The sequence below is a fragment of the Sorex araneus genome, chromosome 2 (assembly GCF_027595985.1).
Source record: "Sorex araneus isolate mSorAra2 chromosome 2, mSorAra2.pri, whole genome shotgun sequence".
Classification (NCBI taxonomy): domain Eukaryota; kingdom Metazoa; phylum Chordata; class Mammalia; order Eulipotyphla; family Soricidae; genus Sorex; species Sorex araneus.
The window spans coordinates 258,245,375-258,260,198 of NC_073303.1; the positions used below are offsets into that span (position 1 = coordinate 258,245,375).

Below are 14,824 nucleotides of genomic sequence, written 5' to 3' on the forward strand. Positions count from 1 at the left end.
AGCTGACACTAGGGAAGCAAAAAATGCTTTCCTGACTGCAGTTCTTTATAAAAAATCTTTTTCTTGAAAACCAAATGACATGCTTGCATCTTTCAAGGGTATTAGAAGGTCATCCCAATAAAGTGTGGCAAAGAAATGCTGGCACACCTTAAGTTGTGAGGAGGGCCTGCTCGAGGGCACCAAGGAAGAAAGCAATAAAAGGAGAAGTGGGCTGAGGTGGGTGACAAAACAGAGAACCACTAGTGTGTTAGTAGGATTCTAGACCATGGAGTTATCTGTGATCTTTGCCTGTGCTCCTTTTGTTTTTATAGCTTACGTTCAATTTCATGGAGTGCTCCCCCCACCCACCCTATTTTTATCTTACAGATACAGCTTTCACTGATAATTGATGATCGCTCTACAAAGATCCCAAGCGCCTCTTCCCTCCCTCCTAGAAAGCCAGCTGTCTATCCCAACTGGGATGGTAATCTCTCTTTTCTGTGATTTTCTAATATGGTCATTCTCCATCTTTCCTTATAATTTATTACTACCAATTGTCAGAGAAGAACTCTAGGTAAAGATCAAGATTACTTCTTTGGTATTAAACACTTATACCAGTGCAGTTTTTTTCTTTTTTTCTGAAAGTGAATATGTAATTTGAAAAGAAATGTCAGTGACAGTGGCTGATTTTGATTCCATATGAACCAGCATATAATAAAAAACTGTGCACTAACTCCATCTACAGGTCATTACAATAGTAACACTTCATGCAATTTCTCAAGAGCAGCGAAAACATTTCACCCCTCAGATTAAGAGGATTTGACAGTAATGCATTTCCTATTCATCTAGGTAATTATTTATCACACACAGTAGTAAACAAAAATAGCAGATAGCTTCTCAATGGAAGAAATTCTCCTAAATTCACATCAAAATAATCTGCTACATGGCTCCCCTTTATTCATAAGGGTTCACTTTCCATTACATCTGAAGAGTCTTAGGTTTTTATAACACATCTTAAGGTTTTTCAGCCACAGGAGTAGACTACACAAGAAATAAAAAAGCAGATAAAGAAGAGTCTCAATCACTTCACTATATAATTGCGACCATCCTATCTAATATGCTTAATTATACCACTAGTAAGTACTTTGAGAACTTAAACTTACTACATTTTTCTCATAACTTCTCTCCATAGTAAATATGCTTTAATGGAAAAGTTTGATATTTTCTAATGTCCTAGATATTTAATTTATCTCACGTCTATGAGACATATACATAATAGTTTCAACACAGTACCGTTATTTATAGGGACGTAAGATTTTAAATTTTTAGATATTATTTTAGGCTTTTCATTTTCATACCATTTTATAAGTTACTGTTATTTATACAGTTGTCTAGAAATTTTATGGGAGTACTATTTGCATAGTTCATGAGCATTAATTGGAGAAACTTTTTCTCTGAATTTAGAAGCCGCATGTTTTGTTCAGTTACAACTGAGCAGTGAGAAGTTCAGTTTCAATAGAAACAGTGAATTAAGGCATTCAAAAACTAAGTTTAAGTTTATTCAAACTAACAAGCAAATTCAATGGATTTTTTTTTCCCTTAAATATATTGCTCTTTACTCTGAGCTGGAATTCTTTTGCAGTTAAGTTTTTGGAATTCCCTTAGTCATGAATTCAACCAAAACTGCTCTCTTCCCCATAGTAGAATAAACGAAAAAGTAACAGAAATTATCATGCAGATTTAAAATAAATTGTCCCCACCTTCTTCCAGTCAATGTGCTGAAAAGGAGGGTCCAGGCCCAGAGGGAGTCAGGGAGTCGGGGCCGCCTCTTCATTGCGGACTAGTGCAGCTGGAAAGTAGAACAAGTAGAGATCAATGTCTCTTGCAGAAAACATCAGGTTATAACCACTAAGGCTGACTGAGGCAGTTTAGATGAATGCTTTGAAGTCAGGAAATGACCTCACTGGGATATGACACCTCATTGGAGGCAATGGAAGCCTGGACCATCCTTTCTCCACTTTGCTTCCATTTCTCCATTCAGAAATATCCCAGTGTCTTAATTTCTCCTGTAAAAGAATACACGTTAAATGCTTTCAGGTGACAATGTTGCTCAACATAAAAACTGTGAGTGCCCCCCCACCCCCTGCCGTCTAGGTTTCATATTACTAGTATAGTTTAAATGACCATCTACTTGTTGTTGTTGTTGTTGTTTGTCACCTGAAAATTTGACCTTTCTGATTTGAATTCCACCACTGAACTAGACACTGGAATTTTTAAGCTGTTGTCCTTAGCCTGGAAGAGCATGTTTGTGGGGTGGGATGGGATGGATGAACATGCCTTGGTGACTGAACCCCATCTTTGAAGTCTGGATGTACCTTGCAATTCGCAGCAACTGTGTCTTTTTTAAAAAAAAAAATCCATAGGAGCACACTGTTGAATGCTGAAGTCATGCTTATTTTCTCTGTCAGTGATTGCCTTGTTAAATATGCTCACTAATGCTTCTGTGAGGCTAAAGGACACACTTTATAGTCTAACCATGTGTCTAACCATCTCTCTCTCTCTCTCTCTCTCACACACACACACAGACACACACACCACACTCATGTAAATGCATACAAACCTGCCCACACATATCTTTTAAGCCCTCTCAAATTCTGCCAGGTTGCTGCTAGGAAATGTTTCATCTCAAACAGATGGGAGCTGGAGTGCTTTGCTTTGCATGAATAAGAGAATCTTTCCCCCTTCTTAGGTAAAGTGCAATCAATCACCATCTGATTGTGGAATTGAGACTTGGTAGTGGGGGTGCTGGAGTAATGGAGGAGTAAAAAGGCTTCAAGATTTTTTTTTTTAATCATTATTTGTGGAGTCAGTTTTTAAAAATCAGGTGCATTACCTGGTTAAAGAGCAGTTATGGTAGCACTTTATTTTAATGTGCTCTGATCTACCCCAGACATGATAGAAGAAAGGTTGAAGGCATTCGTGAGCAGTTCCCTGGATCTGTAACTCCACAGTGGGGTCATGATTAATGGACTGCATGTCTTTCAAAGACCATCTTTCAACAAGGGCTCTATGGCCCAACGTTGTATGCCTTTAAGTCCATCTACACAAATGTTTTCACACTCTCAGGCATCATTTGTATCAGTAGAAACCATTACAAAGAGACATTGGATCAGTGAAACATAATTAACGTGTTCAGAGTGAAATGGTTTTTAGATCTAGAGCTAAGACCCATGTACCTTGTCCTAGTTTTTATTTAATTTGGTGACTGGTTTTGACAGACATGCAATGAATAGGAGAATAAATATTGGATAAATATGGTTAAAATAGTGCAGCTAAATTGCACGATATTTATTAATCTTCAACATGTTAGTAAGGAAAACTGGTTTTCTCTTACCCATTAATGTTTGTTTGTCTTTTAAAAAGGGGTAAATCCTGGAAGGGGGGGTGCAATGAAACAGAGCCCAACCTTAAAGCTACAAAGTATTAGAGTTCGTTGTCTTCCTCTGACATTTTAAAATAGAAAAACAAACCTACCATGGCACTTGAGTTGTTGAGAAAGAAAGTTTCTTGCAAATACAAACATAATAGTTGAAAAGAAACGCCGGGCTGCCTCTTCGCCCCTTTCTACCTTCTGCCTTCCCCCCAAACACACACGCTCCAGACACCCATTATCCCATGCTCTGCCCATAGCAAACGGTCAGGTGAGTTTTTCATGTTCATTCTGGGAAAGACCCCCTACCCCAGAGGGCATTTCAGCAGCGTCCACTGGAAAGAGGGGGGGAAAAAAAAAGAATCTTTTTTTTCTTCTTCTTCTTTTTGCAGCCAGAACGAGAGCATGCCTTTCTAGGATGGACCACGGAGGCAGGCTTTTTTGTTTGTTTGTGTGGGGGCTTTTTTTTCTTCTTCTTCTTTCGTCCCAGTGTCTTAACTTTAGACCCTACCGTACCCTGACGCCCCTCCCCACCTCATCCAAGGTCTCTCTTGCAGAAGGAAGGGGGTGGGGGGGGTGGGGGACGAGGAAGAAAAAAAAAAGAGAGAGAGAGACCAAAACAACATGCCACCACCCACCCGAGGAATAAATTCCAGTCTACCTAAGAAAGAGGGGCCAGGAGGGAGCCGAGGAGGGGCGGACACCGTGCTCCTCTGCCCGTCGCTGCGGCTCTCGCCCGGCCAGCAAAACATCCTCGCTGCTACCTGCTCGGGCTCCCCCGTCCTCTCTCCCCGGTCCCCTTTCCCCCACTCGAGCCTGCCCTGCCTGCGTCCGCGCCTCGGCGTTGCGGTCGGTCGGCGGCCGCCGCCGCTCTTACCTGCGGGCCCCCTCCGGGCGCAGGATGCTCAGGAGCCCGGCAAAGTGTGCACGGGAGGACCGCGGCGAGCCCGGAGCCGGCGAGTGCGCGGGGCGGGCGGCGGGCGGGCGGCGGGCGGGCGGGCGGGCGCAGGGGCGTCCTCGCTGCCGCGCGCTCACTCGCTCCGAGCCATCATGGACTCTGCGTGCTCGCGGGCTCGGGCGGCCGCACGCCCGAAGGTGCCTCCCCGGCAGCCGGGCTGCAGCTCCGCCAGCCAAAAAGCTCGTGCTCTTTGCCGAGACAGTAGTAATACGTCCCAGGGCAAACCGGATGTGAAATAGGCGGTGACTTCATGCCAGAGAGATTTTATTTTAGAAAGGAAGGTGGTACCAGCCTCTGGATCTAGAGACCAATCCGCCCATTTTTTTTTTCTTTCTCTCTTTCTTTTTCTTTTTCTCTCTTTTTTTTTAAAAATTTCTTTCTTTTTTGGATATGCAGCACAATTTTTTAACTTGCACCGCTCTGGCCCCGATCTCCTTCTTTGAGTCTAGCTGCAGACTCAAAAATCCTTCTACAAGCTGCTGCAAGCACCCCCCCCCCACCTCTCCACACCCTGCGCCGCCCCCTTTATTATTATTATTGGTTTTTTTTTTTTGGAGAGGGGGGAGAATGGAGACGGGTTTCGAGATGGAGGGTGGGTGTAGGAAGGGTTAGAAGCTTCTCACACTTTGCATTTCGGATCCCTCTAGTTCCAGGGCTGCGCCCCTTGGAAATACAACTCCTGGGTCTGCCTGACGGGGCCACCTTGCCCGGGCTCGGGAGCCACTGCATGCATATGAATGAACGCAAGGCTGGGCGCGGGGAGATGCAGGGTTACACGTGTGCAGGGCCGCCTTCCTCCCTCCTCCCCCCCCTCCCGGCGGCTGCCTCCCCCGCTCCTTCCCGCACACACACACTCCCACACACATGTCCGAGACCCAGAGTCCTGCAGAGTCACGCATGGCGAGCGCGGGCAGGGCTGAGTGCCGGCCAGCAGGGAGCCGGCCACTGGCTGGAGCGCCCTTGGTTTCCCACTTTGACAGGTAGTGAGCGCTTGCACCCCACCTTCGTCTGTAGCGTTAGAGGACAGCCAGAACGCGCACCCGAACAGGTCTTTGTTTTGTTGGGTGTTTTTTTTTTTTTTTTTTTGCTTTCTTTCTTTCTTTCTGAAAAAAAAAAATCTTTGGAAGCCACTGTTTTTTTTTTTCTTCTTGTTTGTTTGTCGTGATGGAAGCAACGCAGGCTCCTTTAAAATGTGGATTGTGCTGGCTTCCTAGGAGGAGTATTTAACTTTAAATAAATTGCTCCCGATCATTTCTAGGTTTGAGAGTCCTATCTCCATTTCCGGAATCGTTCCCTCGCCCGCCTGCCTGCCTCGAACTCCATCATCCTTGGGATCAGGAAAATGGGAGTAGGGGTGGAGGGGGGAGAGAGGGGCAAGAGAGGTTTCCGGTCCCCTGGGTCCCAGTGGGCACTACCCCACTCGGACTTTTCTTCTACTCTGCCCTCTCCTCACACCCTCCCTCTTGGCTCACCAGCCACGCGTGACGATAGCTCAGGGCAAGAGGAAGGTGTGCTTGAGCATCATTCCAGCTAAGATCCCACGGCGTCGGGGCACCCAGGGTAGTGGGATTTTGTGAATGAGCCTTTGTAGCAGAGAGAAGGTGGGTGCTGGCTTTCAGAGAAAGCTCCCTGGAGTGAACCCCCACCCCGCAGCCCTGGCAACTAAGGCTAGCTAGTACAGGGGCAGGAAAAGATGATGTACCTCCAAAATGATGCCCCCCAATACTGTCCCTAATGCTGGTTTCCCCAAGAGCAGATGATGCAGAGAATGACCTTTCAGATGGGGTGTGGCTTGGATAAATAAAAAAACCCTCAGTGGCCAGCCCTGTGTGTATTTGGGGGGGAGGGTTGTGTTGTGGTTGTTGCTGTTGTTTGTTTGTTTTCAGTTCCTTGACCTTGTGGTAGAGTGGCATCAGCTTACTTGATTAAACCTTTAGAACAGGTGAGAGCGGTGGGAGAAATACAAACCTGAAAACCACCCTCAGAGCTGGGTCTGGTTGTCCTAGTTCTGGAAAGGCGATGTTATGGGGAAATGATTTTAGAAATAAATCTCTTAAGAGAGATTTAGAGATCATCCTATCTGTCTGAGCAGTAGTTGCATGGCAGGTTCAGACACAACAGATGCCAGTGTGTTCTTAAAGATATCTGTTAAAGGAACATTAATTAGCTTTATTATGTGATATTGCACAATTATTATTTACTCATTTGATTATCCACGATTCTGCTTATTTGCCGAGCAGTTTTGAGAACAAATACTAAGTTTTTTGACAAGGTTTTGAAGCCCTGGGTTAACACTGAGTAACATTTTCTTCTCTGACCAAATACAATGCATTTCCATAGTGACATTTCAGCAAAAACACAGAGCCCTAAAAATGCGACCCTTTCATCATCCTCCCCCCTCCCCCCAGCTAAATGTTTCTAACTCCTTTTACTCTCCTCTACAAATGGAGAAAACTCTATATTATTAAGCTAGTAACATACAACCAAATCATTATATTCATTGCCTTTGCAAGCAGTCACTAAAACATCATTTCAACACTAATATCTAAGAATAATGAAAATAATATCCTGCTTCAAACTGTTGCATTAATATGGCCAACTAGTAGGATAAAAATAAAGAGCACAAATGGTTATTTTATAAAGTAAAAGGGGTCTTGGGAGCAGATGATATTATAGCGGGTGAGGCATTTGCCTTGTACATGGATGACCCAGGATTGATCCCTGGTACCTCATATGGTCCCCTGAGCATTGAGCCAGGAGAAAGTCCTGAGCATTGCCAGGTGTGCCTCAGAAACAAAACAAAATATAAAAAATTATTAGGTGTCTTACCTTAAAGCTACAGTGTGCATAGGGAAAAATAATTATCTATACTATAATTCTCTATTCTAATTACTAACAATACTTAAATGACAGATTTTGCTAAATGATGTGCATGATTTGTTTTTGGAACATCTATATGTTCAACAAATTTGGTAAATTATTACTATGATTTGTGAATGTTTGAAATATGAAACAGGCTACTCAGAAGGTAGTGTTATAATTTAAATTATTAGTGGATTTATTATTTTTAACTTAAATTATCATTAACATGTGCATGCAGCGTCAGAGAAGATTTTTTTATTTATTCTTTTGTTTGTTTGTTTTTGAACCAAACCTAGCAATGATGCTCAGGAGTTACTCCTGGCGGTGCTCGGGGAACCATATGGGATGCTGAGGTTTGAAACTAGTTGTCCTCACGCAAGGCAAAAACTCCCAACTCTATTAGCTCTCTAGCCTGGAAATAATTCAATTTATATTGTGTTGTTACATTGAAGTTTTGAGATAGGTTTTGACATTCTTGTTCTTGGCTTAATTTTCATCAGAAGAGTAAATCCCTTCAGAGTTTGTGTACATCTGACTGAAGAAAGTTCTTAGAATACTAACCAGAATGTTTCATATTCTTAAAATGCTTCCTTGGTGCCAAGTAATGTGCTAAGTAAGTAATTTGCATAAATCATTTAATTATCAAAACTTGCTTGTGACAGTTTTATAGTTGCAGTTTTACATTGATATCTCTGTTTTCCAAGCCATTCAATAAAATATGGATTAGAGCTATCAGGAGCGTTACTGAAGGTCACTATTCAATCCATGCTAGAATGTAAACCAAATTTTCTGACTTGAAAGCTTGTAGTTTACGTTATTTCCCTATTACACAGTTTTAAGCTCAGGTTGATATACTTTATTTATATTTGACCATATTTGTGTCAGTCACGTAAAGCCTACCTCTGAATGTCTTTTTAAAATATTTATTCAGTGATGATCTGGTGTGACCAACTGCAACATAGGGCCAGGCTTAGTTTAATATTTCAGAAGTTTCTATCTTCGGTCAATGAGTCTGGTCACAAAGGCCCTCCAAATCATTACAGCTCGAGACAGAAGGGATTTGAGGTCAACCCTAGGACCAGGGATCCTGGGGAGGCCTAATAGCTCTATTTCCAGAGTTGCAGCCTGGTACATTTTGCTTTTTCTGTCAATTTTTAATGGCAGGAAGCCCTGACCTAATTGAAGAAGTGGTACTGATCCTTTTCAACAGAAATGCTTTTACTAACTCCAGCTAAATGTGAATCAAATGAGTTAAAAAAAAAAAAGTAAGAGTTTTCACATTAATTCAATGTGACTCTTTCACATTGACAGAATAATTTGGAGTGAGGGAGAACAGACAAGGAAAAATGATAAAATAGTAAATAAACTTCAGATAAAATTTAGAGTAAAGTGGTCTTTTAAAATGTGTTTGCCTTTCTGATATGTGCACACTGCTAGCAATTATAATATAAGGGATTGTGGAACAATGTTATGTAACTGCCAGAATAAATGTATAGTTTGCAGTTAAATATAATTTAACCTGCATTTATGTATATTTACTTGGGTATTTTTGAGGAATATTTTCTTTTCCTTTTATTCTATTATCCTAATGAACTAGTCCTTTCTAATTTCCTTGTAGATTGTATCACTACCTTGTTAGTGAAATACACACACTACACACACACACATACACACACACACACACGATATCACATCCAAGGGATCATTCTTTCTTTTATAACTGGTATTAAAATAATACCTCATTTGGGAAAAAGAACTGTGATTTTAAAACACAGTACAGGAGTTAAGGCATGCATCCTTGTCTTGCATCCACTTGACCTTGGTTCAATCCCCACACTGCCTGTGGTCCTCCGAACACCTCCTTGCTCAGAAGCCCAAGGCAGGAATATGCCCTCAGCACAGCTAAAAAACAAACACATGAATAATAAAATTAAATCAAGTGAATAATAAAAATAATTCAATACATTGACCTGCACCTATTTATCATATGGATTGCTCAAATAAAATTTTTTTTGATTCTATTTTGTTTTGTCTTGTTTGGGTGCTATACCCAGCTGTGCTCAGGGCTTACTCTTGGTTCTGTGCTTAGGGATCCCTCTAAGCAGGCTAGGGGGATCCTACGGGGTGCCAGGAATCAAACCCGGACCAGACCTGTGCAAGATAAGTGCTTTTACTCACTATGCTATCAGATAAGTTATTTTTCCCAGCATGGATGGCTGGCTTGATGGGCAGATCTAGTGAAGACAAGACTAACATTTCTGATAATTTGGTCAGAACGGTTGAATCTTGGGTGAGTTGAAGTGCAGGAGTGCAGGAACACAACAGATGGCGCGTGGTGACGTCTCCAGATATGCTGCTAAGGAGTCCATTAGATGCCCGGCATCAAACCCAGCTCTCGCCCAGCCCATAGAGCGATTGCTTAGCCCAGTGTTCGGTTCTTTAAAGCAAGGGTTTTGCACGATCACAAAGCCCAATGTAGATGTGGTTTTTCCCGTGACCCTGGCTGAAGTGGAGCCAGGCTAGCATGGTGCGTTGACGGCTCGCCCACGCACGGGTGCGTGTGGGACTGACACCGAGTCTTGAGTTAACTATACGTCCGTAACTGATCCTTTCTGAACTTTATTTCCTAAGGGTTTAAAGTGAGACCATGTTACCTAATTGAGGGGGTTTTAGCCTTTTATGGGGAAACAGATGTGAATTACATAATTCTCTTGTATCAAACCACCTGCCAGTAAAAACCAAAGGTTCTTTTTCTCTTTTATGACAACTCACTGGTTATTTTCCTAGTATTTTATACCTTTTCTACAGTATACTTGTATAATTCACAATGCCGATTATATTATCCACATTTTTCATAAGACTTAATCACACACTTCTCAGTTATCAAGACAAGATATCACAATAAGGCACCTCCCATACCATCATAATTCTGATCAGTGTTCTAACTTCTAAGGTATTCTGAGGCAAAGAATGTTTTTCACTACACCTGTCTTAGGAAAAGTTTTTTTTTTCTTTTTCTTTTTGGGTCACACCCAGCTCAGGGTTACTCCTGGCTCTTGCCCTCAGGAATCACTCCTGGCGGTGTTGGGGGACCATATGGGATGCTGGGAATCGAACCCAGGTTGGCCGGGTGCAAGGCAAACACCCTCCCCGCTGTGCTATTGCTCCAGCCCATAGGAAAAGTATTTTATGGAGAGGTTGCTCCCAGGTAGAGCCAACCACAGCACTCACTCCACCTACAACTACTCCAGTCAGCCATATCATCCCCAAAGGTACATTGACAATATTAATTTCCCATCAGTTTTTGAAAGGACCCAGAAAATACCAATCAGGAATAAAATATGTGTATGAGAGCCAGATGGAGCTGGCATGTAAGTCGGACACAATCAAATTTCCTTCTATGGCAGTTTTAGTTTATTAGCAGTTCTCCTGTTCACCGAGATTCATTATTTTCTTTCAGAATTTTCACAGATGTCAAGGCCAAACATCCGTGCAAGTCGATGCAAGATTTTTCAGAGGTAAGAGACATCATAGTAACCTGGTTGAAAGATAATCACTTTTAAGTATTAAGTTTTCAGAAAAAATTAAAAGACTGTATTTTAAACCAGATTCAATGACAGTATAAAAGTTTAAATGTAAATCATGAGGGAGATCAAAAGAATAATAGTTTGCTAAAATGCCGTTCCAGAAATAGGTTGCAGTATTATAAAAATGCTTTATAAAAATTTAAAGAAATTCATAGTATTTTCCTTCAGAAGACTTTGAGCTATGGCTCTGTTCACAGCATCATAGCCTCCTTAAAATCAAAAAACCATTTGTTGACTTCTGTTAATCATTGTTATGGTGAATATAGTCTCAATATTCAGTCAGGATCATTTACTTGAAGTATCTAGCATGCAGAAAGAGAACAGAAAAAGATCTGAGTTGGGGGGATTCATTTAGAAAGATTACTTACCAGAAATATATATTTTTTAAAGAATAGGCATGTTAGTACCAAAAAACTGCATTTAGTTCCTGGAGAATGTTCTGACATGATTAGCAATGCCTTGTTTGGCATAATTGGGCATTTAACACAGTGTCATCATCCTCTCGGACAGCTGCACTTACATATTTGTTTGAAATTGTAAAACACAAGAAGTGACACAAACATCAAAGCAGCATATAAAAATCATTCATCATACCCTGAATGGTCATAGCTTTGTGAAAAAGATATGGAACAGAGAGGATTTACTCAAATCAAGATCAAGCATTACGGCATTAATGCCCCATCTGTTCAATAGCTTCCAATTCTTAATGTTTACAATAATTGTGTTCTGAGGGATGAAGTAAAAATGACTTTGTGGATATGGATGCAGTGGTGGTTTCTGTGTGTTTATATCCAAATGTAGCCAATGCCCTTGTGTGAAATGCAAACAAAAGGCCAGATGATGTAGTTTTAGATATTTTTCCAATACTTAAAAATTATACAAAATGATCTCAACCTAACCTTTTCCAATTTTACTTATAATAATATTCACCAAGATTTTTCTTAATTTTTTTTCACAACTATCCTCTTAATTTATTTGGATATATGCATATAAATAAACATGTGTGCATATATATATATACATATATATATACATTGGTCACATTGGTTATAGTAGGGAAAAACTAAATGTTTTTAAAGATGGGTGATAGTAATTTTTGAGAAATGTGAAACAATGAGAAGTTTATGCAAATTTCAGAAATGTAGAATTCTTTTCCCCCATAAGAACTTAATATTTGATCCAGAAAGCATTGCTGTGGGTAAGTAGAAAAGATAGAACTGGATGGGCTGGAGTGATAGTACAGTGGGGAGAGTGTTTGCACCCCAGCATCCCATATGGTCTCCCAAGCACCATCAAGAGTAATTCCTGAGAGCAGAGCCAGGAGTAACCCCTGAGCATCACCAGATTTAACCCAAAAAAGAAAAAAGAAAGATAGAACATGAAAACTGGGGCCAAAGCTCAAGCAGTAGAGCACATACCTGTCATGGACAGGGCCCTGAGTTTAGACCTCAGTGCTGGGTGCTGCCAACTCTGGTACCATCAGATCTAGCCCGGTATCACTCCCTGCTGGCAATTCTCCCTACCCAGCATTGCTGGGTCTGGTACCTATTAAAGAAAAAGAGGGGACACCAGAAGCCAAAAAGCTCAATAACAACTTAAATAAAGAATCAAGATGACAAATGAAGATATATTTACTTGTCCTACACTTCAACAGCTTATAAAATTGACAGCACATAATTGCCTTTGAAAGATGTAAAGTGTGATTCTGAAAGCAACTGAGTGGGCTCACTACTCGCAGTCAGCGTTAGGGTTCCTACACAAAGAGACCATTCTTAATCCCAGCTCACAAGCAGAGAGGATGAACTCCAAAACACCACACCCGTAAGAACACCCCACACGAGAGAAGCGTCCTACTCGATAGCTAGGATATGCTAGACACTGGAATGTCAGGGTGTTTTATTTTATTTTAAAAAATCTCCTACATAATCATTGCAATTGCCTGTTTACTGATAAAGAACCAGCGATAGTACAGCTGGTAGGGCGTTTGCCTTGCACGTGGCCAACCTGGGTTCGATCTCCGGCATCCCATATGGTCCCCCAAGCCACATCAGGAGTAATTCCTGAGTGCATGAGCTAGGAGTAACCCCTGTGCATTGCCAGGTGTGACCCCAAAAGAAAAAACAAAAAAAAAAACAAAAAACAAAGCAAAACAAAAAACAGAGAAACTATATTAAAAAAAAAGGGGGACTTTCCCAGCTATGCAAAGTGTAAAAGCCAAAGTCATATTTAAACCCAGGCATATATTTTTTGGCTTCTATAAATTTGTGATAGTAAGATATTTAAGGTAAATTCATTTCACGTAATCTGGAAGTAGAACTACTGAGGGTGACTAATAAAAATGATTCTGATCACACATACTTGCAAAAATGGGGAGCTGCAGTGATAGTCCAGACGGTAGAGCACTTACTTTGCCTGTGGTCAACCCAGGTTCAATCCTCAGCACCCCTTCTGGTTTCCAAGCCTGCCAGATCCCTGAACACAGAACCAGAAGTTAACACTGAGCATTGCTGGGTGTAGCCCCCAAAGAAAACAAAACAAAACAAAACAGCCAAACACTTGCAAAAATAAAATGCTTTATTAAATGTTAAAAAAAATAATCAGTGTAGGGGCCAGAGCAATAGTACATCAGGTTAGGTGCTTGTCTCGCATGAGGCCGACCAGGTTTGATCTCCAGCATCCCATATCTATGGTCCCCTGAGGACCACCAGCAGTAATTCCTGAGTGCAGAGCCAAAAGTAACTCCTGAGCATCGCAGGGTGTGGCCCCCAAACAAAAACAAACTAAAATATTCAGTGAAGGGGAGCAGAATAATATGCTTAAGAAAGTGGAATTTGATGTCAGATGTTTTTCTCTATTATTGATTTTTTTTTGGTTCTAGTTCTCTTAATGTTGATAGAAAATAGATATTTCACTTTATATCACTGTCACTGTCACTGTCATCCCATTGCTCATCGATTTGTTTGAGTGGGCACCAGTAATGTCTTTCATTGTGAGACTTATTGTTACTGTTTTTGGCATATCCAATACGCCACGGGTAGCTTGCCAGGCTCTGCCGTGCGGGCGAGATACTCTCGGTAGCTTGCCGGGCTCTCCGAGAGGGGTGGAGGAATCAAACACAGGTCGGCCACGTGAAAGGCAAACGCCCTACCACTGTGCTGTCACAATACCTATAAATTCATTGATATAAGAAAATATTGCCAACAGTTGGTAATACTGGTTATTTTTAGCATCTGTTTTACAGTTTAACAGTTGCTGATGACATGTAATTTTTTTTGTTTGGGGGACACACTCAATGTTGCTCAGGGGTTACTCTTGGATCTGCACTCAGAAATCACTCCTGGAGGTGCTCAGGGGCCATATAGGATGCCCCCTGGTCTAACCCAGCCCACCTGTATACAAAGCAAGCACCTTACCTACTGTACTATCTCTTTGGCCCATGACATGTAATTTTTAATAAAACATCATAACTTTTCAAATATTGATTTTTTTATATGTGGCAGCTATTAAATTGCAATTGAGCCTACTCAGAAAAAATTTATCAGTTATCAGATTGACCATTTTTATTTTTTCATCATATAGTCATAACCTATAGTGAGAAAGCTTTTTTCAAGGAAAATGAATTCTTTATTCAAGAGAAATTTGATTTAATAGGATATAAAATCATAAGATCCTTAAGACTGAAGCTACTTCAAGTTTTGGCCATAACCCTAAAACAGAAGGTGAAAACTCTGTCCATATAACATTTTTAAAATGATTTTGACATTATGGCAAATGTTCAGGGTGTCCTAATATTGGCATAATATAGAGTAACAAACAAAATGGATGAAAAGTTTGAATAAATAGGACTAAAGAAGATTACCTACTCCTTTTATCTCTGTCCTTTTTTTCTTACAATTGTTGAAGAAGGAAGCAGTTTGGTACTCTTGAAGAGAAAATTGAAAGATAAACCATTTATTATGGATTTAATAAATTCTAATGTTGAAAAATCATTATTCCTAGATGGATAAA

The 14,824-nt window shown here is 41.0% G+C and overlaps 1 protein-coding gene across 3 annotated transcripts in view; it reads right to left on the minus strand.

Moving 5' to 3' along the window:
- Nucleotides 1-4,835, minus strand: part of GABRA1 (gamma-aminobutyric acid type A receptor subunit alpha1) — a 58,375-nt gene extending 53,540 nt beyond the window's left edge. Inside the window, exons 1-2 of one of the 3 annotated variants that reach the window (XM_055125609.1) lie at nucleotides 4,287-4,835; nucleotides 1,740-1,828 (exon numbers count right to left, since the gene is read on the minus strand). In XM_055125609.1, the coding sequence (XP_054981584.1) occupies nucleotides 1,740-1,813 (74 nt within the window). In that variant the 5' untranslated portion in view covers nucleotides 1,814-1,828; nucleotides 4,287-4,835. Of the gene's footprint in view, nucleotides 1-1,739; nucleotides 1,829-3,513; nucleotides 3,534-4,070; nucleotides 4,094-4,286 lie in introns of those variants that run through there. The other 2 variants (XM_055125610.1, XM_055125611.1) reach the window with 2 other exon arrangements.
- Nucleotides 4,836-14,824: the final 9,989 nt, after the last annotated feature.